The following is a 27,154-nucleotide window of genomic DNA, read 5'->3' as shown; positions in this document are numbered from 1 at the left end:
TCTGCCAACAGATTGCACTAGACGTGATATCATGAGCAGATAACATAATCTGAGGAAATGCATCCTGTTCAGAAAAGATTGCCAGTGTTCCTTCCCATGATAGCAAATACGTACGAAGAACAGAAGGCCTACTCATGACAGCTTTATGGCAGTGAAAGCTGTTTCAAATGTGACATATGACGGTGAAAACACAACAGTAAGTGTTTTCAATGTGTATTACTAAGTTCAATTTATTTCAGAATGATAAATTAGATGACGAGGAGCATTAACGTCGGTCAGTGCTTAGCATACGGAATGCCTATCACCACAGCACTTTCTACAAACAAATATTTTTTTCTCAGAATGGCTCAGTAACTTAAGTTACGAAATGAATTAAGTATTTCTTAATAGCAACCTATAATCAACTTCCATTAGAATACAAAGTTTTACCAAATTCCTGGTAATTTTAGAAATACATCAATATTCATTAAGTATGAGGTCTCGCCCAACTAATTGAATATTACACGTCTACTATGAAGTAGCCAAAGTGTATAATTACCATTTAATACGAGAAAAATTCGTACCGGCACCGGAAATCGAACCCAGGACCTCTCAGCTCTGCGCGCTGAGCGTTCTTTCCAACTGAGCTATGCCGGGACACGATCCACGGCGCCGGCCGAACCTGATGTATTAACTGTTAACAGTTGTTACAAAACTGTTGTTGAATATGGCCACAAAGTCATATAAATATATGCGCTCCTGCATATACATGATGTGTATCGTCTCAAATGCAGGTAGTAAGGCCGTAAAAACATTACGAGAGAGGTTCGGCCGGCGCCGTGGATCGTGTCCCGGCATAGCTCAGTTGGAAAGAGCGCTTAGCGCGCAGAGCTGAGAGATCCTGGGTTCGATTCCCGGTGCCGGTACGAATTTTTCTCGTATTAAATGGTAATAATTTTAGAAATTTTTAAGAACAAAGGACTGAAGTGTCAACACTATTTCCTAAACATAATGATCCCTTCTCAAAGTTAAATTTATTCAGGTACACCAATATACTATAGTATCGTTAATTCAGCCATAGAAAACGGAGATATTATGATACTCATACAGAAAATGAAATTCATGGCCATAAAAAATGTTGCTTGAAAGCAACATCATATATGTAGCAAAATTTGATTTGTTATATTGAATTATTTCAACGTTACAATTGCTTGTCTGTTAAAATGTGTATATGATAATGTTATGCAATTTGTGTTATTTTGTTTTGTGTGTTTTTCGGAAAATATAGGCTAATTTCAATTAATGCTCCGCCATAAATGTTGTAACTAAAACCTTGTGCAACCCTCGTGTTTATCGTATGGCTCGTCCTCCCCACACACGTTATCTGCACTTTGTTTACGTTTTCACTGTGCTTAAACGAGACGTTCTACTGCAGTTACTCTCCATAAATATACTTATTATCTTATAAGAATTTCAGGTCACTGAAAGAAATGTAATTATTTAAAAAATAATTAAAGACATGTACGAAATGTTACTTTTGCTATGTATATAGAATTTAAAACAGATTTCAAATGGATGAATTTAAGTACATCCAGTTGCTAGCGACACCTGATAATCCCTTATTTAGGTGATATTCACACCGGATTTTTGATAAGATGTGCCAATCCCTACCCCCACCCCTGACACTTATATCTATCTAAATCTAACTTGAACTTAAGAAGAACACAAACATCCAGGCCATACATATGAATAAACAGTAATAGAAGAAAGTTCCCCTCTCACAGTCGGAAATCGAACCCAAAACCTTCCTCATCAGTCCCTCTGTTCATAAGAATAAAAAGTATCTCTGAAGATTTTTCCCTGAAAAATTGAAAAACTTTCTTTTGAAAACAAAATTTATTGATAATTCATTTGAAGTTGCATCTGCATCGAAAACTAATAATTTAACATAAGTAATGCTGTGTACGTAAAGAAACAAAACTGTGCTATAAAAATGTTATCCAAAATCTGCTCTTATAATATCAACAATAATATTACAAGTGCTGATACCTTTCTGATAATTTCATTGAGATTAATATAATGTAATAGTTTATTATGAAATGCGTAAGTAATTATGTCTATGTTGAAAATTATTTTGAACTAGGTGTTATTTGTATTTCATTTATAGCCCACATTATACATTTTATTGTGAACTCACTTTAATAGTAACTAATAGTACGATTATTGTTTAATGTCAGTTGCATGTTGACTGTGTGTGCTTGATTGCTAGGACTTTCTTTTCTACCATGTTGGAATAAAACAAATTTACTTATTAGAGAAAACTGTGACTTATTAGTTTTGAGCAGTACAAAATTATCAATGTGGTTCGATTGTCATTGGTCAATTGAGTACCAATAAGCTTACTGAATAAGTGAAAAACGTTAGCCTGGAATTAACAATTTTAAATTGTTGACAAATATTTGAGATATAAATGCTCCATACAAAGATATTTGAAACAAGTCTAAAATGAAATAGTTCAAGATTGTTTCAAATAAGCTTTAAATTGTAATTCCACAGTTTTCACTGGGGACATCAATGTCGTTCTTACTTCTAACCACATACCATATATTGTAATTTCCTGCAGATATACCTAACTTATCAAAGAAACTCACAGATGACCAAGAGTTAGAAAGAGGGCGGAGTGATAAACAGCTAAACCTTGCAAGAGAGCTGAGTAATGAACAAAACCTAATGACTGATTACCAGTACAACATTCCTGGAACAGCATGTGAAAAACAGAAAACGTAACAATGGTGAGTGGAGATGCTTTCTGCACTTATTTCATTTATTAACAGAACAGTTTCTTGTGTGGGTTAATTGAATTATTTTGTGACCCTGCCTGGAGCTTCAGCTTCGAGAAATATTCTCGACCTTATCCAACTAATACAATTTGCAATCTTCACTATGCAAAGCAGATAGTGTTCCATGATCACTTTCGGTGTTTAATTTTCAAAGTTAAAATGGGGGAAACTTTTCAAATAAAATATTGCTCTGATTTTATCTGACTGTCTTAACAGAAAATTATCTTTTTATGTCCTTAACATGTCCATGTTCTTTGAATTTCACTTCTATTCTACTCACAATTGACTGAGAAACAGGTGGCCAATTTAGATGTGTTTCGTTGAAAAGTGTGCTCACCTCTTGAGTACGTCTTTGGCCTCCAAACCCTATCATCAGAACCTGAATTCACTCATTTTCTAGGCAACTTGTTTTATGTTGGTTTCATCAATAAAAAGCTTTCATAACACAGGGATTAACAAAATATATCAACAATAAAATTGTTAGAGCCCGATCGCAAACTCGTGGCACCTGCGTGAAAGACGAATAATTGGCATCCACTTACATGTCGTACTCTAGGAATAAAAAGAGAGATTACTTGAACAAAAAACTGAATGAGGTAAAAACAAACAGTAAGAATAAAAACATTCGAGATTTATATAAGGGTATAAAGAAATTTAAGAATGGATATCAGACAAGGGTAAATGTGATTAAGAATGAGAATGGTGACTTGCTTGCAGACTCTCATTCAATCCTGAACAGATGGAAAAACTATTTTGCGGAACTACTAAATGTACATAGACCAAATAGAAATGATCGGGATGAAATTCAAATAGAAACTACTGAGCCATTTACACCTGAACCCACACTTTCTGAAGTCGAAATTGCGATAGAAAATCTGAAAAAGCACAAGTCTCTGGGTATCAATTAAATTCCAGCAGAATTAATACAAGAGGGTGGAAGCGCATTATCTAGCGAAATTTATAAGCTTGTACTTGCTATTTGGGAAAAGGAAATTGTACCAGAACAATGGAAGGAGTCCATAACTGTACCTATTTTTAAGAAGGGGGACAAGACTAACTGTAGTAACTTTCGAGGAATATCACTTTTGTTGATGTCGTACAAAATTTTGTCCAATATTCTTTTAAGAAGATTAACTCCATATGTAGATGAAATTATTGGGGATCATCAGTGTGGTTTTAGGCGTAATAGATCCACTATTGATCAGATTTTTTGTATTCGACAGATATTGGAGAAAAAAATGGGAATATAAGGGACAATACATTACATATTCGTAATTAAAAAAAAAAAAAAAAAACACATGACTCGGTTAAGAGAAAAGTTTTATGTAACATTCTTGAATTTGGTATTCCCAAGAAATTAGTTCGATTAATTGAAACGTGTCTCAGTGAAACGCACAGCAGAGTCCATATAGGCCAGCTTCTGTCTGATGCTTTTCCAATTCACTGTGGACCAAAGCAAGGAGACGCACTATCATCTTTACTTTTTAACTTCGCTCTAGAATGTGCCATTAGGAAAGTTCAGGATAACAGAGAGGGTTTGGAATTGAACGGGTTACGTCAGCTTCTTGTCTATGCGGATGACGTGAATATGTTAGGAGAAAATCCACGAACGATTAGGAAAAACACGGTAATTTTATATGAAGCAAGTAAAGAGATAGGATTGGAAGTAAATCCCGACAAGACAAAGTATATGATTATGTCTCGTGACCAGAATATTGTACGAAATGAAAATATAAAAATTGGTGGAAAAATTCAAATATCTTGGAGCAACAGTAACAAATATAAATGACACTCGGGAGGAAATTAAACACAGAATAAGTATGGGAAATGCCTGTTACTATTCGGTTGAGAAGCTTTTGTCATATAGTCTGCTGTCAAAAAATCTTAAAGTTAGAATTTATAAAACAGTTATATTACCAGTTGTTCTGTATGATTGTGAAACTTGGGTTCTCAGTTTGAGAGAGGAACAGAGAATAAGGTTCTTAGGAAAATAAAATATTTGGGGCTAAGAGAGATGAAGTTACAGGAAACTGGAGAAAGTTACACAACGCAGAACTGCACGCATTGTATTCTTCATCTGACAATTATGAACATTAAATCCAGACGTTTGAGATGGACAGGGCATGTAATACATATGGGCGAATCTAGAAATGCATATAGAATGTTAGTTAGGAGGCCAGAGGGAAAAAGACCTTTTGGGAGGCCGAGATGTAGATGGAAAGATAATATTAAAATGGATTTGAGAGAGGTGGGATATCATGATAGAGACTGAATTAATCTTGCACAGAATAGGGACAGAAGGCGGGCTTACAGTATGTGAGGGCAGCAATGAACCTGCAGCTTCCTTAAAAGCCATTTGTAAGTAGGTAAGTAAGTAAGTAATTACTGTAATGTTATTGATGTATATTATATATCACTGCCACCGGGTATATACCCAATTGCAGTGTAATACATACATACATACATACATACATACATACCAAATTATACTGTACACCTCAGTATTCTATAATAAGAGGAAAGTAAATATAAAATGTAATAATTATACAATATTATTGGTACACGTAAAATATAGAATACAGACAGTTTTTGTATTAATATGTTGAAGTTTTCTTCATTGATCTCTACTTCGTCTTCAACGAGGATTGTATGTGAAGTGTAGGCATTGAGATACTTGGTTGTAATATTTGTAATCATTGAATCTCTAATTACTTTTTAATACCGGGAAATCAGAGCTATTAATACATCACATCCCAAAAGTTAAATTTGTGTTAATGAAGGTAATAATGGAGATGATGTTTATAGCAATATAATTTGAATGCTTTCAGGAATCCACTCGGCAGTTAACATACGAAAAGACAAAGGGATTTGCACATGGACGTGGACTGGCATATGAAATCAAAGTTTCAGCTCTTCTATTCCTGAGAGCCCTGCAGTTAACAGAAAGGTTCTACATTGCTAGCAATATGGCTGGTGTCGGCGCATTCGACGATGTGATGTCGTACAAACTCAAAGGCTCTCACAAATGGAAAACTAGTTTTGTACAGCTAAAACATAAGACAAGCAAAAGGGACATCACTGTGCAGAGCCTTACTGATTTCAAGAGAAAGGGAGACTTCTACTTAGTTAAGTATTGTAAGTCTTATTCCGAAATCTAGGAACGCTTTCAGGTTGGTGGTAGCGGAGATCCAATGTTTAGGAGTGAATTCCGGGACACTGAGTTTGTCATCTTCACAAACGCGAAAATGGATACTCAACTATCTAACGGAAAAAGACATTCCCACTGCTTTATTAACCCCCTACTACAAACTAACGAACACTCTGGATCAGTATTCTCGTTCAGCGAGACCTCAGATCAGGACATTTACAATTACCTCAAAGACTTGTTGAAATTAAAAGTATTCTTAAATTCAATGAATTTTGCAGGTATTTCAGATGAAGAATATAATATTAGCGTCAATCAATTCAATGCTTCACTGTCATCGGAACATACACAGAAACTTGTATCGAGCCTCTGTTCAGAAAATGTAGAGAAAATGCGATCAGAATTACGAGATTTAGAAGACTGTAATGATTTCCTCAGCAATATACTTTACTTTGTTGGACAGTTAAACGAAAAAGAATTTGATAGCCTATTGCTCACAGAGATTCACAACATTTTCTGCACAAATGATGATGACACTCAATACATTTGGAACAAACTTTATGTAGCTATTTCACACTGGTGGAAAGAGGAGAATTATTATCTCACAGAGACAACGCCATTCTGGCAGGAGATAATTAAAACCAGATTACAAAAACTAAATGAGCAGAAACAAAATGAAATTGCTAATCTGAGTATAAGTTTCCAAAATATCAGCTTGCAACCAAATTTAAATACTCTAGAATTAAATATTGTGACAAAATCACCACTACTGACTTGTTCGAAGGTATGCCAAACTTTGCAAACGCCTCACATCGTGATGGGATTGCAGTCAATCATAATTTTAAAGAGGGAAGTTCTGGCTTTGTGGCCCAGTGAGTGGTGTACCACTTTGGTGGTGGAATGGGAGGATGTGGAACAGAGTGTAGAATTTCTATATTTTGAACACCCACAACGCCGGCTTCTCATTATTTCTAGGAAACCTGTTAAATGTGCTGAATGCATTAATGATGTAACAAACTTCTGTGACATTGATCAACGTTCACAACATATGATTGGAGAAAAGGAAATCATATTACAGGGTTCCAAAGTCAAACTTAAATCTCTCCTCACAGAAGACAGGAAACATTTAATTAATGAAGATATTTTATTACAGATTCTTAACTCTACTGATGTCACAGTTGGGAACACTATTGAGGCTGAAGTACAACAATTCATACCAAGGAGCTTAAGCACTTCGTTTACTTAAAGGATACATTTCTAAATACGCACGAATTATCAGGTGCTGTTGCCATTAGTGGCGCTCATAAAGAAGACATATCCCGTCTCTCATCTGAACACGATGTCTGTATTGCTATACAAATGTCAAATAACTCTTGTAAATATCTTGCCATTGATGACAGAAATTATGACAATGTTACAACACAAAATAAACAAAGTAAGTACGATCCCATTGGAAAGAGGGAAATTGATCCAAATCTCTGTCGATTTAAAATAATACATAACTCTGTCGAATTCAACATCCTTTGTGAATACTGTCAAAATGTCCATTGGATTGAAATACAAGAAGACAAGAAACCCATGTGGATTAATTCAAAAGGTGACATTTCTGACATAGAAAAATACATAGATAAAAATCAAGGTATTTCCTATAACCAATATAAAATGTTAACTATTTCCGATAGAGTCATTCTCATAATTTCAGAACCAGGTATGGGGAAATCTACGCTTGTAGCACAGATATCCACTACATTCAAGCAAAAACATCCAACAAAGTGGGTAATATTAGTTAGGTTGAATGACTACACACATTTATTGCACAAGTATCTGAATAAGGAAACATCGACAGACTTGGTGAACGAACTCATGATTCAGACTGCGGGGATAGATGATTCAGAACTGGGAAAATTTATATTTGACTCTGCCATGCAACACATGGATAATGTAGTAGTTCTACTGGATGGAATGGATGAAGTCAGTCCCAATTATACCAGCATTGTTTTCTCCTTCATATCAAATATATTAGAAAAGGAAGTTTCCCAAATTTGGATAACCTCACGTCCTCTTTGGAAAAACATCCTAGAAAACAAACTCTGTGTTTTACGATATGCATTACTGCCATTTACTGTTGATGATCAGCTCTCTTACTTAGAAACCTACTGGGCATCTACCCATCCTCACATTGATAGTTCAGTGAAAAGAGAATTTGCCTCTCAACTAATTCAGATAAATACAAACAAACTGTCGGAGATAGAATCGAAGTTCATGAGTATTCCTCTTCAAGCCAGAATGATGGCCGAGTGCTTTCAACATGATTTAAAACATTTCAAAGAGGAGGAAGATGTAGTTCTCCCAGAAAAGATGAATCTAATAGATCTCTTCAAGAAATTCGTGCAGTTCAAATATGATTTATTTACTGAAAAGAAAATGAAAATTTATTTAAGTAATGTAGCTTTCAAATCTATATTTGGGAAAGAATATGACAAATATGATCAAAAGCATGTTTTGAGTTCATTGGCGGTATTAGTACTTGACTCATATAATATTATTCTAAGACCTAAGCACATAATGGATAATTTAAAAGATGTTGCTGAGGACTTAGAAAGTGATATTTTTTGAATAGGAATTATAGATGGAGTTGTAAATAACAAGCCACACTTCATTCACCGCTCTTTTGCGGAATATTTCTGTGCTCAGTGGCTTGCGAGAAACTACGAAAAGAATAAAGAATTTCTCAGAAGTAGTTTGTGTCAATCTGAGTTCCAAGTGATGTTGAGAATGTTGAACTACATGATTTGTGAAAGCTGTAATTTACATATGGCAGTGCTCAACAATGATATAAATGAAGTGAAGAAACTCTTAGGGAATGAAATATATGTTGACCAACCAGATGAGTACGATAGGACAGCCCTGCACCTTGCATCATATTATAATCACAGAGAGATTGCTGAGGAACTGTTAATAAATGGAGCAGATTTTTACAAGGAAGATTTTCTGAAATGTAGTGCTTTGGATTACGCTGAAAGAAACAAATCGTGGGCTACAGTAGATATCCTGTTATACTGTTGTAAACTTACAAAGCGTAGGCTAATGTTTAAAAGAAACAAATTAATTGTCTTGAACGAAAACCTAACTCATCCAAACTATGGTATTAGTGCTTATCAGAAAGTGCTGAGAAGGGATATATCGAATTAGCAAAATATCTTCAAAGCAATGGCCTAGATCTAAAGAATACTATACTGAATACAGAAGGACAAACAGCTCTTCATATTGCTGTCAGAAATGAACAATACGAGATCGTTGACACTGTATTAGATACAGTAATGTTTCACGAACAGTTCAATATTATGAAATGGATATGGAAACAGGAGCTACCTGCAACAATGACACATGCAATACAGAAGACACATGTGGGTATACTCCTTTAATGTATGCTTCGAAACGAGGAAATACGTCAATAATTGAAAAGTTATTACTACATGGAGCCAATATTAATGCACGTAGTAAATTTGGTAAAACAGCTCTACATACAGCAGTTTGTAAAGGACACTTGCCTACTGTTGAACTCTTATTGGCGCATGACGCAGATATTAATATACCTGACATCCATGGTCGTATTCCTGTACATAGAGCAGCTATTTACGGACACTTGCCTATTGTTAAGTATTTTCTAAAAGAAAAAACACTTTCAACAATTGTGGATTCTTACGGTGACACATTACTCCATACAGCAACATACAAAGGTCATGTGTTTCTAGCTGAGTATTTATTGGAACACAATATGTGTATAGACACACGTAACAACGAAGGGGAAACTGCACTGTTTTTAGCGGCTTCTAAAGGACATCTCCCTACTGTTGAACTGATATTGTTACATGGTGCAGATATTAATATAACAAATAAAAATGGACTCACACCTACACATGTAGCAACTCTTTGCGGGCACTTGCCTATTGTTAAAACATTAATAGAAAAAGGAGTGGTTTTAGAAATTGTAGATTCAAATGGCGACTCGCCGCTTCACTTAGCAGCATACAATGGACATGTGTCTCTTGTTGAGTATTTATTGCAGCAGAATATAGGGATAGACATACGTACGAAGGATGGAGAAACTGCTTTGCATATGGCAGCACGACGAGGGCATTTGCGTTCTCTTGAGTGCTTGTTGAGACACGGCGCAGATGTTAATATAGGTGACAACAATGGACTCACTCCTTTCCTTACAGTATGTTTTCACGGACACTTGCAAATAGTTAAGAATTTATTAGAAAGGGAATCACTTCTAAACACTGCAGATTCTTGGGGCAACACACTTCTCCACGCAGCATCATTCAGTGGTGAAATGTCTGTTGTTGAGTATTTATGTGACCGGAATGTTGGTATTGACATACGTAACAAGGATGGGGCAACTGCATTGTATATAGCGGCATTTAAAGGACATTTGTCTACTGTTGAATGTTTGTTGTTGAATGGCGCAGACATAAATATAGTAGACAATGAAGGTCGCAATCCTGTACACATAGCAACTATTCATGGAGAGTTGTCGATTGTAAAGTTCTTAATAAGAGCAGGAACACCTCCCACAGTTGTAGATTTTGCCGGTAACACACTGTTACATTCAGCAGCACACAAAGGTCATGTCTCTCTTGCTGCATATATTTTGGAATGCAATGTAGGAATTGACTTGCTTAACAAGAAAGGGGAAACTGCACTGCATTTAGCGGCAATCGAAGGACATCTGCCCACTGTAGAATGTTTACTGTTGCATGAAGCAGATATAAATATAGCTGACAACAATGGACGCACACCTATACATGTAGCATGTCTTTCTGGACACTTACCCATCATTGAAAAATTACTAGAAAGAAAATCAGATTTAGCAACAGTAGATTCTGACGGCAACACAGTGCTCCATGCAGCAGTATACAAAGGCCATGTGTCTCTTGTCGAGTATTTGTTGAAACATGAGGTAAATGTAGACATACGTAACAAAGATGGGAAAACTGCAATGTATTTCGCAGCACAAGAAGGATTTTTGTCTGTTGTTGAACTTCTTGTCTCGCATGGTGGACACATTAACATACCTGCTAACGATGATCACACTCCTCTCAGAATAGCGAAATTTGAAGGACGCTGGAATATTGTTGAATATCTGGAGCAAATAGATGACCAAAGTTAGAAAGTGAGAAGAAATTATCCAGAGTAGATCAAGATAAGTAACATGGCTCTAGTCCGCATGTCCATAGTAATTGGTGCATTGCTCAGAATGGCTTTGATCACCGGATTAATTTAAAACATGTGACACCCAAAATGAAATTTATAATAATTTATAGAACAAAAGAGTAAAATGAAATTTCATCCATGAGTGGAAAGATTACCTCCCAACGATGATAATTTCCACGAGTGCATAAAATAATGTTTACTCTCATGTGGTGTACAATATGTTTTTCCATTACCAGTATTCATAAATCAGAATATATGAGAAAACTATTATTTAAATTATTGCAGGCCTATTCTTAGTAATGTGTTGTGAAGAAGTGATGAATGAATATATTAATTTTACAGTTGGTATAATGTGTTGTCAATGAGAGAGATTTAAAAAAATTCTCTGCAGTGTTTTAATTCACTGCTACGAATAAATCTATTGTTCAGGTAGGCATAAACGAAACAAAGATCAGTTTAGATGATGATGATGATAATAATAATAATAATAATAATAATAATAATAATAATAATAATAATAATAATAATGAAAAAACTACTTATCAATAATTATTTTAAGATGTACTGATGTATACTGAAGGCATTAACATCCTACGGTTCACTAAAATGGATACACTCTTTTGACTAATGCAGCCCATAAAGCTTTCTTTGTATGTCCTAAGCCATTATATTTTAATTTTTTTATATACCATAGAATAATAATGACAATGTTTACTTCTTATAGGGTAATATATATCGTAATTATGTACCGGTATGTATTTATTTGTTTCAAAATATATCCCTGTTTACAGTTTTCAGTATTTTAAGAAAATTAATGATTTCAAAGATTGTCTGTCAGAATATACTTGTGCAAATTGTGCACGTTTATTATTATTATTATTATTATTATTATTATTATTATTATTATTATTATTATTATTATCATTATGAAAGTTGTGCCGTGAAATGAGAAAGTTCATCATATGCTTTCGACAGCGGTGTCATTCTAATTTCTTAACAACTGATTCTCTCCACTCATAGCCGCAAATTTCGTAATTTTAATATCGAAAGTGTTAAATAATGTAATAATAATAATAATCAGCTACAGATAAAGGAAAATTTCAGTGAACATACTATTGCAGAATTATGTGTAGAATTATTTAAAAACTCACAAATGATTATTTGCGTCATGAAAGAAGGGAGTACAGAACAACTATCTTTGAACATCTGACCACTCCGACAAATTGCTTGAAATATCTGAAGATGCATCTACATATTATCTGCTTATACCCTCTATTGTCATATCAAGTTAATTTAGTATTAAATGTTCAGCACATCACAACCAGATCGTGACAACTCCATGTTTTTTTTTTTTTTCTCCAGGGAAAATACAATACGGCATTGCTATGAAGTGGCAGAAGTCAGTCTCCCCAAAACACGAGTATTTTCTCTGGACAAAAAATATAATATGACGTTCCTAAGAAGTAATGATAATGTGCTAAGCATTTACCAGTTTAACTTTTCAGTTTCCAAAATGTCAACCACTGCATATATTATCCATTTTACATTCCTTAGATGTACCGCTGCAATCACTACTAAAAACTTAATCGAACGTTTTAACGCTTTTTGCATTACACCAGTGGTGTCACAAAATCAGCATGGCAACTTATCGCACATGACACATAAAAGTGACATAACTTAAAAAAAAAAAAAAAAAAAAAAGCGATTTTTCAGGAGAGCAAAAAAAAAAAAAAAAAAACTGAAAACGTAGAAATAAAAGCGATATTATGCTTGTTTAAAACATCAGGAATATACTGTTATCGTAATAAATATATTTATTGACATTTATGAAGTACTTTTATGCTATATTATTTTAAGTATTGTTTTCATGAAAGGCACAGTAGGGGTTTAATTGGAATAAGTTTGAGTCGTGTTATTTTTCTATAATATGAAAACTAAATTTATTTCACAATTTGAAGTCAATATTATAGTAATAATGGTAATAACAGTGCCAAATAATTATAAAAAATTATTGATATAATAACAACTGTGGTATTTGTTAATGTCATTGTTAATATTGTGTTGGTTACAAGAATAAAAACGAATTTCTTAATTCTTTTATTTTAATAGAAGAGAAGTAGGTAGGCCTACTTAGAGATAAGTTAAGCTTATACAAAAATATAATTGATAAACAATAAAAAGAAATCACTTTTCAAACACTTATGTTACTCAATTTGATCATTTTTATCACTGAACACTAAAATGTAAAAGTCTTTTTATGTTTTTCTTCCAATGTAAAGAGACTTGACCTGGATGAAATAATTTATTTCATAAAATTTCTTGCTTGAAGAAAAATAACAAAGTGGAATGAAGAAAATGCTGATCATTGCTCAAAATGGAGTCAATTTTTTTTTAATTTTCTCTGAGAAAATGATTTTCTATGCACAACTTCAGAAGTTGATTGAAATATCTTTGTGTCTTCCTGAAGGTAATGCTGGTGTGTAAATATGAGTATTTTAATTCTTTAAGGTGTGTAAAAACTATACAAGTGAATGACAAACTAACAGAAATGTTAAAAGTAGTTTCTTCATACAGGGTGATTTACGAGGAAAGGTAAAAAATTTAGGATACGATATCTTAAGCCATTTTGAGTGAAAAAGTTCATATGAACATATGTCCGTTTTCGAATGATGGCGGAGCTAGATGCATTTTTTGGTAAAATGTCTAGCTCCAATGTGAATCAGACGTTACCATAAGCTGCTGACGTGAGAACATGAGACAAGGTCACCGGTATCAATGAATAACGTAACATTGGAATATGCATTGTGAGTGATGTAGATAAGAGAAACAATCGGGTAATGGGGCATAACAAATGTCCAATCGCCTGCCCTTGTCTGATGTAATGACACAGAACCAGCACATAACACAAATACCACTTTCACTTAGTTCACAATAGTTCAGACAGCTACCTACAGTACAGTAGTTATACAGGTACAGTTATCGGAAGTGTTAAGTTGTGTTTTTCAAGATGCCTTATAAATTTTCGACTACAGAATACGCCGATATTGTGTATGTTTATGGTTTGTGCGATGGAAGTTCCTTGTGTGTCATCACTGAATATGAATGACACTTTCTGAACAGAAGGGTACCATATCGAAGAGTATTTATTATCTATGGAGTTAGATGAAAGACTTGGTATAGCAAATAAAGGGGGCAACGAGAGAGGCGCTAATCGACCGTATTTTGGATGCGGCATAAAGAACACCCATGTGCAACTCTCCCAAGTAATGAGCACGATTCACACCCGAGGACAACAGTGCAGTGAAGCAGGAGGAGGATACCCCGACATCTAGAATATTAGGTATGTATGCATACGTGAATATAAACTTTAAATTTGTCCGTTATCTGTCTCTAAATGCGAGTTAGTACAATGGAATCTCAGAAGTTTTAGTGAAATAAAAGAGCCATATCTCCGTAACCGTTCGAAAACAGACCTATATGCATATGAACGTTTTGACTCAGAATGACTTCAGAATTCACATCCTAAATTTTTTACCTTTCCTCGTGAATCACCCTGTATATACCAATATCTGTCACCGAAAAAAAAATTTGTAACCTCAGATTAAAGTGTAAACCAGTTGTTATCATGTAGAGTCCTTGGGAATCTGTGTCTCGAAATATTGATAGTGATGAAGAAAATGAACATTCTCTCTCACCAATTGAAAGTGGTAAACACATGCATATACAATCTGCTAAAATCATTAAAAATGTATACACATATTTCAAGGAGGGAGGTGAACAATGCCATGAGCTACTTGCAAAAACCATAGCTGCGAAAGGATCAACATGGATCACTGGTTCTGTAGTATGTGAATTCGTAAGTACTTATTGCTTTGCTGGTCTATGCGAAGAATATAATACTGAATAGCCTCTTCTTCAAATAAAGTGTTGCAATAGTGCTTGATTTCTTGTAACTGTTGCGTACTGATACACTTCACTGGCTGCAACCTCTACAGAGGCTCACCAGACATTCCCGATTTCCAGGGACAGTCCCCAGTTTTGAGTAGCTGTCCCCAGGAAGCAAATGTCCCCGCTTTTGTCCCCAGAAGTTTTGTTTTTGTTTCAATGACATAATGAATATTTAAGTATTGTGATAAAACTGCTGCGATTCATGTACATTTCTGAACAGTTCTCAGTTCGAGACAGAAGAACCAGCGAGTACAGTAAGAGATATTCTGCATTCTTTAAGAAGAACATACCATCTTTGTCTTCATTCGAGTTGCACGGAAGCATTGGAACTGTCCCAGTGTCCATTTTTAAGTAGTTAAAGAAATGAGAAGTTTTGTGACAAACCAGCAGGTGAAAATTGGTATAATGTTTTTCAACATTTAAAAAAAAATTCTATTCTATTTGAAAATCTTCTCAAAATAGTGTCATTAATCATGTGTCTTTCAATTAGTAATTCGTCAGTCAAACGACATTTCTCCACAATAATCTCAATCTAGACTGATGAAACAGCTTTGTTACAAGTGAAAACAAACTTTCATTTCTCATGTGAAGAACTTAGTATGAAGCTTTATAGGAATGAACAGATCCTTAAAAAGATACATTCTTCAGACAAGTACTTGTAAATTGTGTGTATTAGAGTTCAGTGTGTTACATAATTATGTGAAAGACTTCCATGCACGCCTCAGTAACTGAATTCTTAGTGGCTATTAAGTATGTATAGGAGTTACGTGTGTTTATTCATTTAATTAAAAAAGTTAAGATACTCGACAAATTTAGTGTGCAAAGTTCTATAATTGTATCTACTGTTACATGTATTTTCTGCAACATTTCAACGAACAGTGACTAGATAAGTGTTTCTGGTTTTCTTGAAATTTCCGATGTTCCCTGCTGAACCATAAAAAATCTGGTTAGCTTACTGTACAGATACTATCTCCTTCCCACTGGCTAAAACCATCAGTGAATGAACAGTAAGTTAGGTAATGCATGTTCTACAAAATTAAGGTCATTACTGACATAGGAACCAAAGAAGTAAAGTATTACTTTACAACAAAACACAACTGTGGCACAAAATACGAGCATCTTTTATAACTGAAATAAAATAATTTAAAAATACTTAATTTTGGTTTTTAAGGAACCCGGAGGTTCATTGCCGCCCTCACATGAGCCCACCATTGGTCCCTATCCTGAGCAAGATTAATCCAGTCTCTACCATCATATCCCACCTCTCTCAAATCCATTTTAATATCATCTTCCATCCACGTCTTGGCCAACCCGAAGGTCTTTTTCCCTCCAACCTCCCCAACTAACACTCTATATGCATTTCTGGATTCGCCTACACGTGCTACATGCCCTGCTCATCTCAAACATCTGGATTTAATGTTCCTAATTATGTCAGGTGGAGAATACAATGCGTTTTGTGTAACTTTATCAATCCCCAAATATGTTCCTAAGCACCTTATTCTCTAACACCTTTAACCACTGTTTCTCTCTCAAATTGAGATTCCAAGTTTCACAACTATAAAGAACAACCGGTAATATAACTGTTTTATAAATTCTAACTTTCAGATTTTTTGACAGCAGACTAGATGATAAAAGCTTCTCAACGGATCATAACAGGCATTTCCCATATTTATTCTGTGTTTAATTTCCTCCTGAGTATCATTTATATTTGTTACTGTTTCTCCAAGATATTTGAACTTCTCCACTCTTCAAAAGATAAATTTCCAATTTTTATATTTCCATTTCGTACAATGTTCTGGTCATGAGACATAATCATATACTTTGTCTTTTCGGAATTTACTTCCAAACCTATCTCTCTACTTGCTTCCAGTAAAATTCCCGTATTTTCCCTAATCGTTTGTGGATTTTCTCCTAACATATTCATGTCATCCGCAAAGACAAGCAGCTGATATAACCCATTCAATTCCAAACCCTCTCTGTTATCCTGGATTTTCCTAATGGCATACTCTAGAGCAAAGTGAAAAAGTAAAGGTGATAGTGCATCTCCTTGCTTTAGCTCACAGTGAATTGGAAACGCATCTGACAGAAACTGACCTATACAGACTCTGCCATATGTTCTGCTGTAATTTAAAAAAAAAAAAAACTTTAAACTATTCACTTTTAGTAGAAAATTCATTTTTCACGTTTCCTCAATCCCTGGGACATGGACTGTACCATAGGCCTATTTCAAATTAGATTCGGTCTTTCTGCCAGGGCACTGCAAGCACTCTGAATTAGTTACAGTGTCGTAATTCATTGGCAGTCACAAAATGTGCACACAGCAAGTTCTTTCATGGCATTACGGACAACACATTTTAATATGCATATATTTCAGGCGATGCTCCTATCTTTGAAAAGACTTCGTCAGTGTGGCTTAGTTTTAGAGTTTTTCTTAAAAAGAAACTGTAGTGTGTTCATGATGTGCCATGGAACAAAAAAGATACAAATTTAAAAAAGATAAGACATATGGAATGAAAAATAAATGAAAAAAAAAAAAACCTTTCCATTCAGGATTGAACCCCAATATTCTACATGTGAGACCACAATTCTATCCACTAGACCATAGATGGTGTTACGAAGATCTTCTGAGTAACGAACATCCAGTGAACTCTTGATGATTATTGATTAGGCCTCCACATACTCGTCTTTCTTTGAAATGATGATAAGCGAACAATGCGTTAAAACTTCGATTTTGACCCCGACAAGAGTCCAACTATTTTTTCTTGGAACACTTGTACTCGGGTCATTTTTCAGGAATGTATCAAAGAATGAATCTAAAAATGTTTTGGTAAAAAAAAAAAAAGTAAGACCCAAATTGAAAATGTGTCTCTAACAGTAGTGGCTGATTGGCTGAGACAAGTGAGGCCGGGCCTCAGTCACTTTGCTTCCTTAAACTCAAAAATTTTAGTGGTTTTCAGTCATATATAACATATTATATTAGTTATTTCAATGAAGCGTATAGAGTTATAGAAGTAGAAAACTTTGTGATGTATATAGATCTGTCTTGCAGTAAAATTTGTTCCTGAGGCCAGAATTGCTCATGCTGGGTCTGGCTTCTGCATTTCGTATGTTTCCATGGGTTTTAAGGTTGCACTCGGAAAGCTGAAACTGAGGCACATTTCTTGTGGCCTCGTGGCCTAGCAGGTATTCCCCAACCATCAGTCTTCACTTCTCCCATTCAGAACCCGGTCTTTTGTCAATGCCGGTCTCAAGTGTCGGTTGGGATAAGAATAACAGTGGTGAATCGCCCTGTGGTCCACTGTGGTTGTGTGTTTCGGGAAAATAGAAATCGAAAGAAATGCGAGAAATAATGATGATAATTGTAATAAATTCATTGTTAGAGTATCGTTATCGATAGGAAATAATACTGAAAAAAGAAAAGTTTTAAATTAAGACAGACCTACACCATCACTGACAATTTTTCAGAAGGATTATCTTACAACGCGAGCTTTCAATGCATCCTGGTGTAACATAGGGGAGAGTTGGGTAGGATTGGATATCGGGTAGTATCAGACAGTGCGTTTCTTTCATCTACCATCATATAGTAGTACCTGAATGACATGGTTATGTTTCTCTATGCGACATCACAGAAATGTAACCATGTCAATCAGGTACTATCATTGTGTGGTAGATGAAAGAAACTCACTGTCCGATATTACCCGATGTCCGATACTCCTGACTCTCCCCTAAATGGGTCTTTGTTAATGTGGTGCGAAATAAACTTTTCTGTTGGTTGTGCTTGTTGCTGTCAAAAAACATAACAAAAACAAACAAAAAAAAGAGAGAACAGTGTGACTACTGAAACTTCAGCGATCTGAAAAATATTTCCAGCGAAATTTCAACACACGCTTCTTCAGTTGATCATAATATTCGTTGCTTTATAAAAATTAAATAGTTAAGCATACTGAAATCACCTCACAGCATAGCAACTTATTTGAAGATTGAAATGTTATTATTTTTCATTAAGGGCAGTCTGTACTGCCATCCCATCAATGTAAAGCAGAGTAATAAAAGCTAAAGACCGTAATTTTAGCCTGTTACATAAAATAATACTTGAAGAATAACCCCTAAAAATTTCAAATGCGTTTCTTATGTAAGTCCTGAGAAAAGTGCACCTAAATTAGATGAAATTTACATTGCTGGGATAGGCAGTACAGACTCCCCTTAATGATAACAATAATGATGATGATGATGATGATGATGATGATGATGATGATGATGATGATGATGATAATAATAATAATAATAATAATAATAATAATAATAATAATAATATAGTAATGTCAATCATAATAAAGTATCATCAATAATAAACATTTTGTATGGAAGGTAGCCTGCTTAAACTGCTTACTACAGGCCTCACAGAGGATTTCGGTCACCAGCTGCTACTGGTCTCTAAGTACAGCTTCTTCACCTATTTAGAAAAGACTTTTATGCAATTTAGAAAGCCAACCATTGTTTGTAAGATGTCTAATTCTTAAGGTACCTCTCCTAAGCTACAGAAGTCGCTAAGAACAACATGGTGTGCCGGTTATTTCTCGGCACCCTGTTTTCTTATTATTTTCTTTTTTGTTTATCCACCATCCACCAATTTCCTTTGTTTCCTCCTTTTTCCGATAGATGTCTCTTTCTTAAACTCCATTTTCTGTCTAATTCCTTTTATATCTATGTGGAAAGCGAGATCATTGGTTGGATTATATTTGTCTGTTCATTGGTTTATTTCCTGTTTTCTCATTGGTGATCATTTCAAATTTTTCGTTACTTGGTTGGCGGTTTTTCCTGACTGTTCTGGAGTGACATTGCGGAAGCAGCTGTGAGTCGGCGAGAAGTACTTGACAGGAGCAGAAAGTCTAAGCTGGGCTTGAGACGAGGGACGATGCGGGTTCGACGCATGGAGTGCTCTACAGGGGACATGAACATCCGCTGAGGGGAGGCCGGAACCGGTTGTAATTTGTTGAGTCATCGTTCATCCACTAAATATAGCCATGGGACTTTGGCTAAAGATTTCGTGAGATTTACTCTGGAATTATTTGGTTCATTATTTGATTTAATTAATTATTTAAGTTTTCCTATATCTAAATTGAAACTTATTCATTAATGTCACTTTCATTCGCTAACTTTAACGTCTGAGTTTATGTTGCATTGATTGCCCCATTTGAGCTGCTATACATTTTATTTCATGGTAAATTGTGTTGTACTGGTTTAACTTTTGAGATTAGTTAAATTATTTCTAGTATGTTCTCTGTCACTTCTATGCTTTCTTTGGTGGGCTGCAGTTTATTTTGGGGTTATTGTGATAGCAAATGCAGGTGAAGCATTTTTTTTTATTTTGGTTATATGATGTTTCCTAACTGTCCCTAGTTGTTTATTTTGCATATATCATTTGAGTTAGGCATATACATATATACTTTTCTTTTGGTGGTTTTAGGCTGTAGCCTTTCTGAGTCTCTATTTTATATTTAATGATTATCACTCTCTCGTTTTACTCACTACTAGTCATTTTACTAATATTTGTATATATTTTTTAGATTTTGATCTGAGTTAACTCATTTATATATATCTTTATTGTTATTTTTTCCACAATTTATAGTTGTTATTACCTTGTTTTACTTAATAAATTATCAAGGTAAATGTTATATTCTTGTTTGTTGTTAACATCCTCCTCACCCGAGATATTCATCGTTATCTAACAATTCATGGCCGGAAATGGCAAAGGCAACGTCACAATGGTTAAACAGAAATAATGACTCAATGATAAATTAAGAATGACACGAGAACCTAAAGTTCCTGAAAAAACCTGCAGATGTTTTTCATTTATTAACCACAACTCACAACATTAATCACCGAGATTATGTATAATCCAACAAGCTACAGAAGAACACCCCTTGCTTGAAAGACACTCAAAATTAAAAAAAAAATAAATAAATAAATAATAATAATAATAATAATAATAATAATAATAATAATAATAATACAAGTCTAGGATCTGAATCATAAATCAGTTTCCACAAATGTGAAACAATGTTAGGTTTTCATTGTTTACTGTTGATTTAATTCTATACATAAATGGGATACAGGCTATTATACATATACATAAAGCAAGACACCAGATGCTTCACTACACAGAAGAAACTACTTCATTACTTTTCTCTGTAATAGGTTATACAGAACACTTAAGCACAAACATGTATTACATTAACTAAGCCATTTCCCTATGAAGTAGTACTAGGTTGCTTGTTGTTCATATTACAACAACAGACAAATAGTGAGCACTGATGTCCACACAGAAGATTTGAAGGTTAGTCAATAGAGAATTATGATTTTTATACGCAAATTCATTATCGTAATCCAATCATCAATTTCTTCCATAAAATAGTAGCCTACTCATTCCTTGCAATGCACTTATCTTTGTGTTTCTACTAGTCTTTAATTACCATATTGGCCCAAATATAAGCCGCAATTTTTATCTTATTTTCAACTGCAAAAAATCAGAGTGTGGCTTATATTTGCTACCTATGGTTTTACATACAATGTAGTGTTTAAAAATTACGGAATGTTCATTTCCAATAATACAGCTAGTGTCTGTAAGCAAAACTGGCGGAATTTCATAACGCAACAATGCGAACTTTTACCTGGCGTTAAAATTGTGTTTAATTATTGTTTCCTAATCTTGTATATTTCAGCTCAGTTTCAGTAAGAAGTTGGATACTGGTAAGAAAGCCTGTTTCACGCCGATATGAATGATCATTTAGAACGAAAAATATCATCAAGCCAAGGAATTCGACATAATTATGATGCAAGCTTCAAACATGCAATTGTACGTTATACCAAAACCACAACCAATAGAGGCCAGAAGAAAAACTGAAAAAAGCTATTTCAATGAGAAAATCGTTCAGGGGACTAAAATGTGACAAATATCCATAACTTGAAGCTACGATTCCTTCCTACATGCAAGATAAGGGGAAAGATGAGATTCCTATCTCACGAGAAATAATCCAACTGAAGACAATAGTGAGAGTGAGAGTGATGAAGTGAATATTGACAGTGATGACAGTGAATAAGACAATAATGGTAATATGTTAGGTGCCAATGTGCTCTACCATACGTTAGGAAAAAATGTTTACATGTAAAAAAGAAAATAAATGTTTCTTCCCTTAATCCGGGCACAGCTTATATTCATGCATAAATCTTTTTTTCATTTCCTCACTCGAATATTAAGGGTGAGGCTTATTTTCGGCCAATATGGTACCTACTGAAAACAACATTTCGACACATATTAAGAAGAGTTGGCATTTCAGCTTTTAACAGTTTTTTCCTAAATGACACTGCCCCATGTTAAGCTGCTAGGACAGAACACATTCCTTATGTACCTATTCCAGTAATAAAAAGTAACATAGCAGAGATCTTCTTAGGACAGACAAAAAAATTCAAAGTAGGATACGTGTTGCTTGTTCATTTGTGATCACTATAGCTTTCTGGGGGGGGGGGGGACATGGCATTTCTACAGAAAAGCTACACCAAAGGTGGCTATACTTTTTATTTGCTTCAATTGATTGTGTCACATGCAATATAGTCATCAAGTCATTTCAGGTTGCAGCCACACACACTTTCCACATAAATATCGTTTAGTACTGGTATCTTCATATGGAGTCTTAACATACATGCGCCATATTCAAGGCAGAAGCTCCTCCCCTTTTCCCCTACATGAGGCCTCCGCATGTCTTCCATCCCCCACTTCCTCGATACTTCTCACCATATAGCCCATTCACTACCAATCACGATTCTAACACTTGTTAATTTTGTTTCTTTCTTTATTTTTCCAGGGAGAAATAAATCAATGATTCGTAAAAAAAGACGTGTATGTTAAAACTACGAATCACGTCATGCAAGGCTACACTGACCTACTTAGCTCTATTGCACAGCAACAGCGATGCAACTTTTTTCAGGGTTGTCACATGCAGATTAGTAGTCACTGAAATTTCCTTGGATCCAAAAGTGTCATATGTTGGCATCACGTTTCTCACCAAATTATTCCTAGCTGAACAAAATTTAGCCATATAGAAATTGAGGCTTCCTTGGCACTCATTCTTATTATGGTTCTGCGGGCTATCGGCCAAATCAAGTTGTTGAAATTCTCCAAGCTATTAACTCTGTAGCCATCTTCAGGGATACTGGTGGTAGAGACCAGAAATTCGCCGGACTTGGATCCCAGTCTTGAACCTATTTATATCTAATGTTCACTCTTTACCAGTAAGATAGAGGTACCGTAAAATGGGGTGAATCTGATCATTTGCACATTTTTCAATAATGATGATTATGTGCATTGCACTACAACAATAATCGCGCAGCTAATTTCTGTTTTTTGTTCATAATTCGGTCTACAACGACGCTCAGTTACAGAGCGCTAAGCCAACAGATTTTTTTTTCCAACTTAAGTTTATAATATGTGCTGCATTTTTCAAAGATTGTGCTTGAGATAACTTCTTCTGTTGCAACTTATCATTGTTGTCAAATTGATAAGTCATATTTTTACTTTCCAAGAAGATTCTTAAGTACTAGTTTTAATCGCATGTGCATAGCTTATGTCATTTTTATGCTACATTTCACTAATTTTACAATTTTGTAAGGTGAATCCAATCATACGGTATACAACAAAGGGAGTCTTTGAAAACATAGACATAAATTCTCAATCTAATCCTTTGTCTGAATTCAGGAAGGCAGTAACTGTTCCCTTGGGTCCCAATAAGTCATCATCCAGATTTCTGAAGAAGAAGACATAGTGATAATAATTCAGGAGAAGGATCTTGAACAGCATCATTTGAAATATAACTGCAAAAGGCTTGTTTTAATGAATCAACAAATATAACAACTCGTCGAGCAAAACACTTACCCCTGACTCCAGACAAAGGAAGTATAGTAAGAGATATTATTGGAAGTGATGATGACAGTACTGATGATGGAGAATCTGCAATCTCTCAGGATCAGTTGTGGTAGAGCATGGAAGGTGTGGCACATTTTATGTTTTCAACAACATTAATGATCATGACATTGACTAAAGTCACACCATTTGAAAATTTATATCACTGGAGCTAGTTTAAAGTATGAATTATACATATGATGTCAATTGTTTGAGAGATTTTGTGCAGAATATATGTTAAGTGAATCAATGAGGAGGTAATTTCATACATTTCTAATATATATTGTACGAGATTGAAAGTTAAACTGTACTACAATTTGATGTAATTTATTTATACATATTTTTTAAAACAAATTGTGATCAGTTTCACCCATTGGCAGTCTGAATCCGATAGGTTAGGCACGTGATCGGATTCACCCCAACTTGTGAGGTGAAACCAATCAACTATTAACTTTTTAAAATTATATTAATTATGGACATATTAAATTTAAATTAAACTAAATTCAAAATGACGTTAAAATGTAACAATTTTATAAGGCATATACCTACAAAAAACCGAAATATATGATCAGTTTCACCCCACTTTACGGTACATCATCAACTCTATTAAAATAAACAAAGGAAAGTCGCAGACCAAGTCCAGCAACCCACTTCTATCGGTGGAACATGACTTGCCTGCCAACATCATATATGAAGCTCTGTTGATATCACGGACTGAGCGTAAAACATCCCGGCCTGAATCCACTTCTAATTGGCCGATCTCTTCACCAATCCTATAACACCCAAATCTTACATTTTAGTATAAAAAGACACGACCATCACTATCCCTGATGATGGGTGCAGAGTTTGTAGTGGAAAGCTTGGAGTATTTCAACAAGTTGACTCAGCTGATAGCCTTCAAAACCATCATAGAAAATTTAACTATAGTTTCGCTAAAAGTCACTGTATCATGATTGTCAAACGCGCATCTTCTGAAGATCAACGTTGCAGGTATGAAACCCATAGTTTATACTGCAAATTAATAACATATAAGTGTAGAACGTAACAAATATGAAATAGAAATGTGTGAAAAAGATTACAAAGGGTGAACAATAGAGGAAGAAGAGAAAGGGGGTGAGGAAAGAGGTGGAACGAGGGAAGACTGGAGAGTCATTAGTGAGGTAAATTTTTCAACAGGTTGAACTGTTCCACTATCTACTGCTACTTATTTGAACCACAGGCATGTTCTTGCCATCTAGGACCTGCAACTCTTCCCATCAGCCCCTAAGCTTATGGAAGAATGTGCATTGGTGTAGCTTTTCAGAAGAATTACCAAAACCATTTCATATGATTAATGTGTGACCAATGAATACAAGTCGAAATGGGAGCTAGTTGAGTGTGAATTTAAGAATGAAACAAACTTTTTATTTTGTCCCTAAATCTGTACTAAAAACCATGACGTCTATATTGAACAGCCTTCGTAACAAATTTAGTACTTACTCGACAATTAGTTGATTATATTGATTACTCGTATTTAGTCATTTTAAAGTATTTATATTCCAATAATGGTACCAGTGTTACAGACTATACTAAGTGTTGCCGCAAGTGTTTGATAATGTTCCATCGAGTGGCAAAGGATCTACCACAAGAATTGCACTTAAAAGGCTTCTCTCCGGAGTGAACACGAGAATGGCTGACTAATTCCGCACGACGTAAAAATTCTTTACCACAATGACACTTGAAGGCCTTAAGTCTAGTGTGCAGAAGGCCATGTTTAACAAGAGAACTACTAGAAGAAAACTCTTTACCACAATCAGCACACTTGTATGGCCTTTCACCCGAGTGTATACGTTCATGAATTTTAAGATTTCCTTGATCTGCAAAGGCTTTATCACAAGTTCTACACCTATATGGTTTCTCTCCTGTATGAAACCGTTTATGTTTCGTAAGATTTCCTCTTGAAGTAAAACCTTTGCCGCAATAAACACATTCGTAAGGTTTTTCTCCTGTGTGGACACGTTTGTGTCTGACAAGATCAGAACGCCGTCCAAATTCTTTTCCACAATATATACACTGAAAAGGTTTGTCTTCATTATGAACACGTCTATGGCTTGAAAGATATGCTTTCGCAGCGAACACTTTACCACAAATATGGCACTCAAAAGGTTTTTGTCCTGTGTGAAAAGTTTCATGTTTTACGAGGCTCGACTTATGTGCGTATTCTTTATTACAAATGTCACATTTATATGGCTTTTCACCTGAATGCGTAAGTGAATGAGTTCGCAGAGCTTTACGCTGAACATAACTTTTACCACAAAGTTCGCACTTATAAGGTCTTTCGTCTTTAAAAGTACATTTATGCTTTAGAAGGCGAATACTTGACAAAAATCCTCTATCACACGCGACACATTTAAAAGGCTTTGTGTGATACAGCTGATGCTTTAAAAGATTGGATTTAAAAGCAAAACACATTCCACATGTCATACAGCTGAAGAGACGCTTCCTTTCTTCCATAGAACTGTTGAAAGATGGATCAACGACGAATCTGAGATAAAGACAATCATACATTATAATACATATTAATACTTAAAGATATAAGCAATCAGGACACAAAAAAAAGCTTAAAGCAGTGAAAGTGGATGCAGCTAGAACGAGGAATTCAGGAAACTAGGAGAAACTTGACGCTCATAAGAAATAAGATTCCTTCCAACAAGAATCAGTAATCAGTAACTGTCTATCATGAACATGTGCAGTACAGAAATGGCCTTCCAACACACATCACACCAGTTCAGAACTAGAAACATGTACATCAGAAAGACATTCCAACGCCGCATCTGTAGCTCAAGTGCAAGTGCACTGGGCTTACATCCAGAAGGCCCGGATTCGATCCCCAGCCAGGTCATGATGGAATTCGTGGTGGACACAGAAGTTACAGAGTTTTTCTCGGGATACTCCCGTTCCTCTATATCATTCCACCTCCCTTCATTTACATGTCTCTGACATGCGCATACAATCACCAATGCTTCCTGGAAACACTGAAAGATATCGTCGATTGTTTACATCTTTCACATCACAGGTCTTTTGCGC

General features: G+C 35.0%; 2 protein-coding genes across 23 annotated transcripts in view; one reads left to right on the top strand and one right to left on the bottom strand.

The window, feature by feature from the left end:
• Positions 1-22,346, top strand: part of LOC138694293 (ankyrin-1-like) — a 99,510-nt gene extending 77,164 nt beyond the window's left edge. For 6 of the 12 annotated variants that reach the window (XM_069817835.1, XM_069817836.1, XM_069817837.1 and 3 more), the window contains 3 exons: positions 12-196; positions 2,603-2,771; positions 5,648-16,284. In XM_069817835.1, coding sequence (XP_069673936.1) covers positions 9,314-11,140 — 1,827 coding nt within the window. In that variant the 5' untranslated portion in view covers positions 12-196; positions 2,603-2,771; positions 5,648-9,313 and the 3' untranslated portion in view covers positions 11,141-16,284. Of the gene's footprint in view, positions 1-11; positions 197-2,602; positions 2,772-5,647; positions 20,180-21,854 lie in introns of those variants that run through there. The other 6 variants (XM_069817841.1, XM_069817843.1, XM_069817844.1 and 3 more) reach the window with 3 other exon arrangements.
• Positions 1-27,154, bottom strand: part of LOC138694295 (zinc finger protein 70-like) — a 249,443-nt gene that overhangs the window by 169,943 nt on the left and 52,346 nt on the right. For 6 of the 11 annotated variants that reach the window (XM_069817853.1, XM_069817854.1, XM_069817865.1 and 3 more), the window contains one exon: positions 21,506-26,612. The exons of the other annotated variants lie outside the window; for them this stretch is intronic. In XM_069817853.1, the coding sequence (XP_069673954.1) occupies positions 25,652-26,612 (961 nt within the window). In that variant the 3' untranslated portion in view covers positions 21,506-25,651. Of the gene's footprint in view, positions 1-21,505; positions 26,613-27,154 lie in introns of those variants that run through there. 11 annotated transcript variants of the gene reach the window in all.

The sequence above is a fragment of the Periplaneta americana genome, chromosome 2 (assembly GCF_040183065.1).
Source record: "Periplaneta americana isolate PAMFEO1 chromosome 2, P.americana_PAMFEO1_priV1, whole genome shotgun sequence".
NCBI classification, from domain to species: Eukaryota; Metazoa; Arthropoda; class Insecta; order Blattodea; family Blattidae; genus Periplaneta; species Periplaneta americana.
The sequence above is the reverse complement of the archived record's forward strand: the minus strand, read 5'-3'. Positions and strand labels throughout refer to the sequence as shown.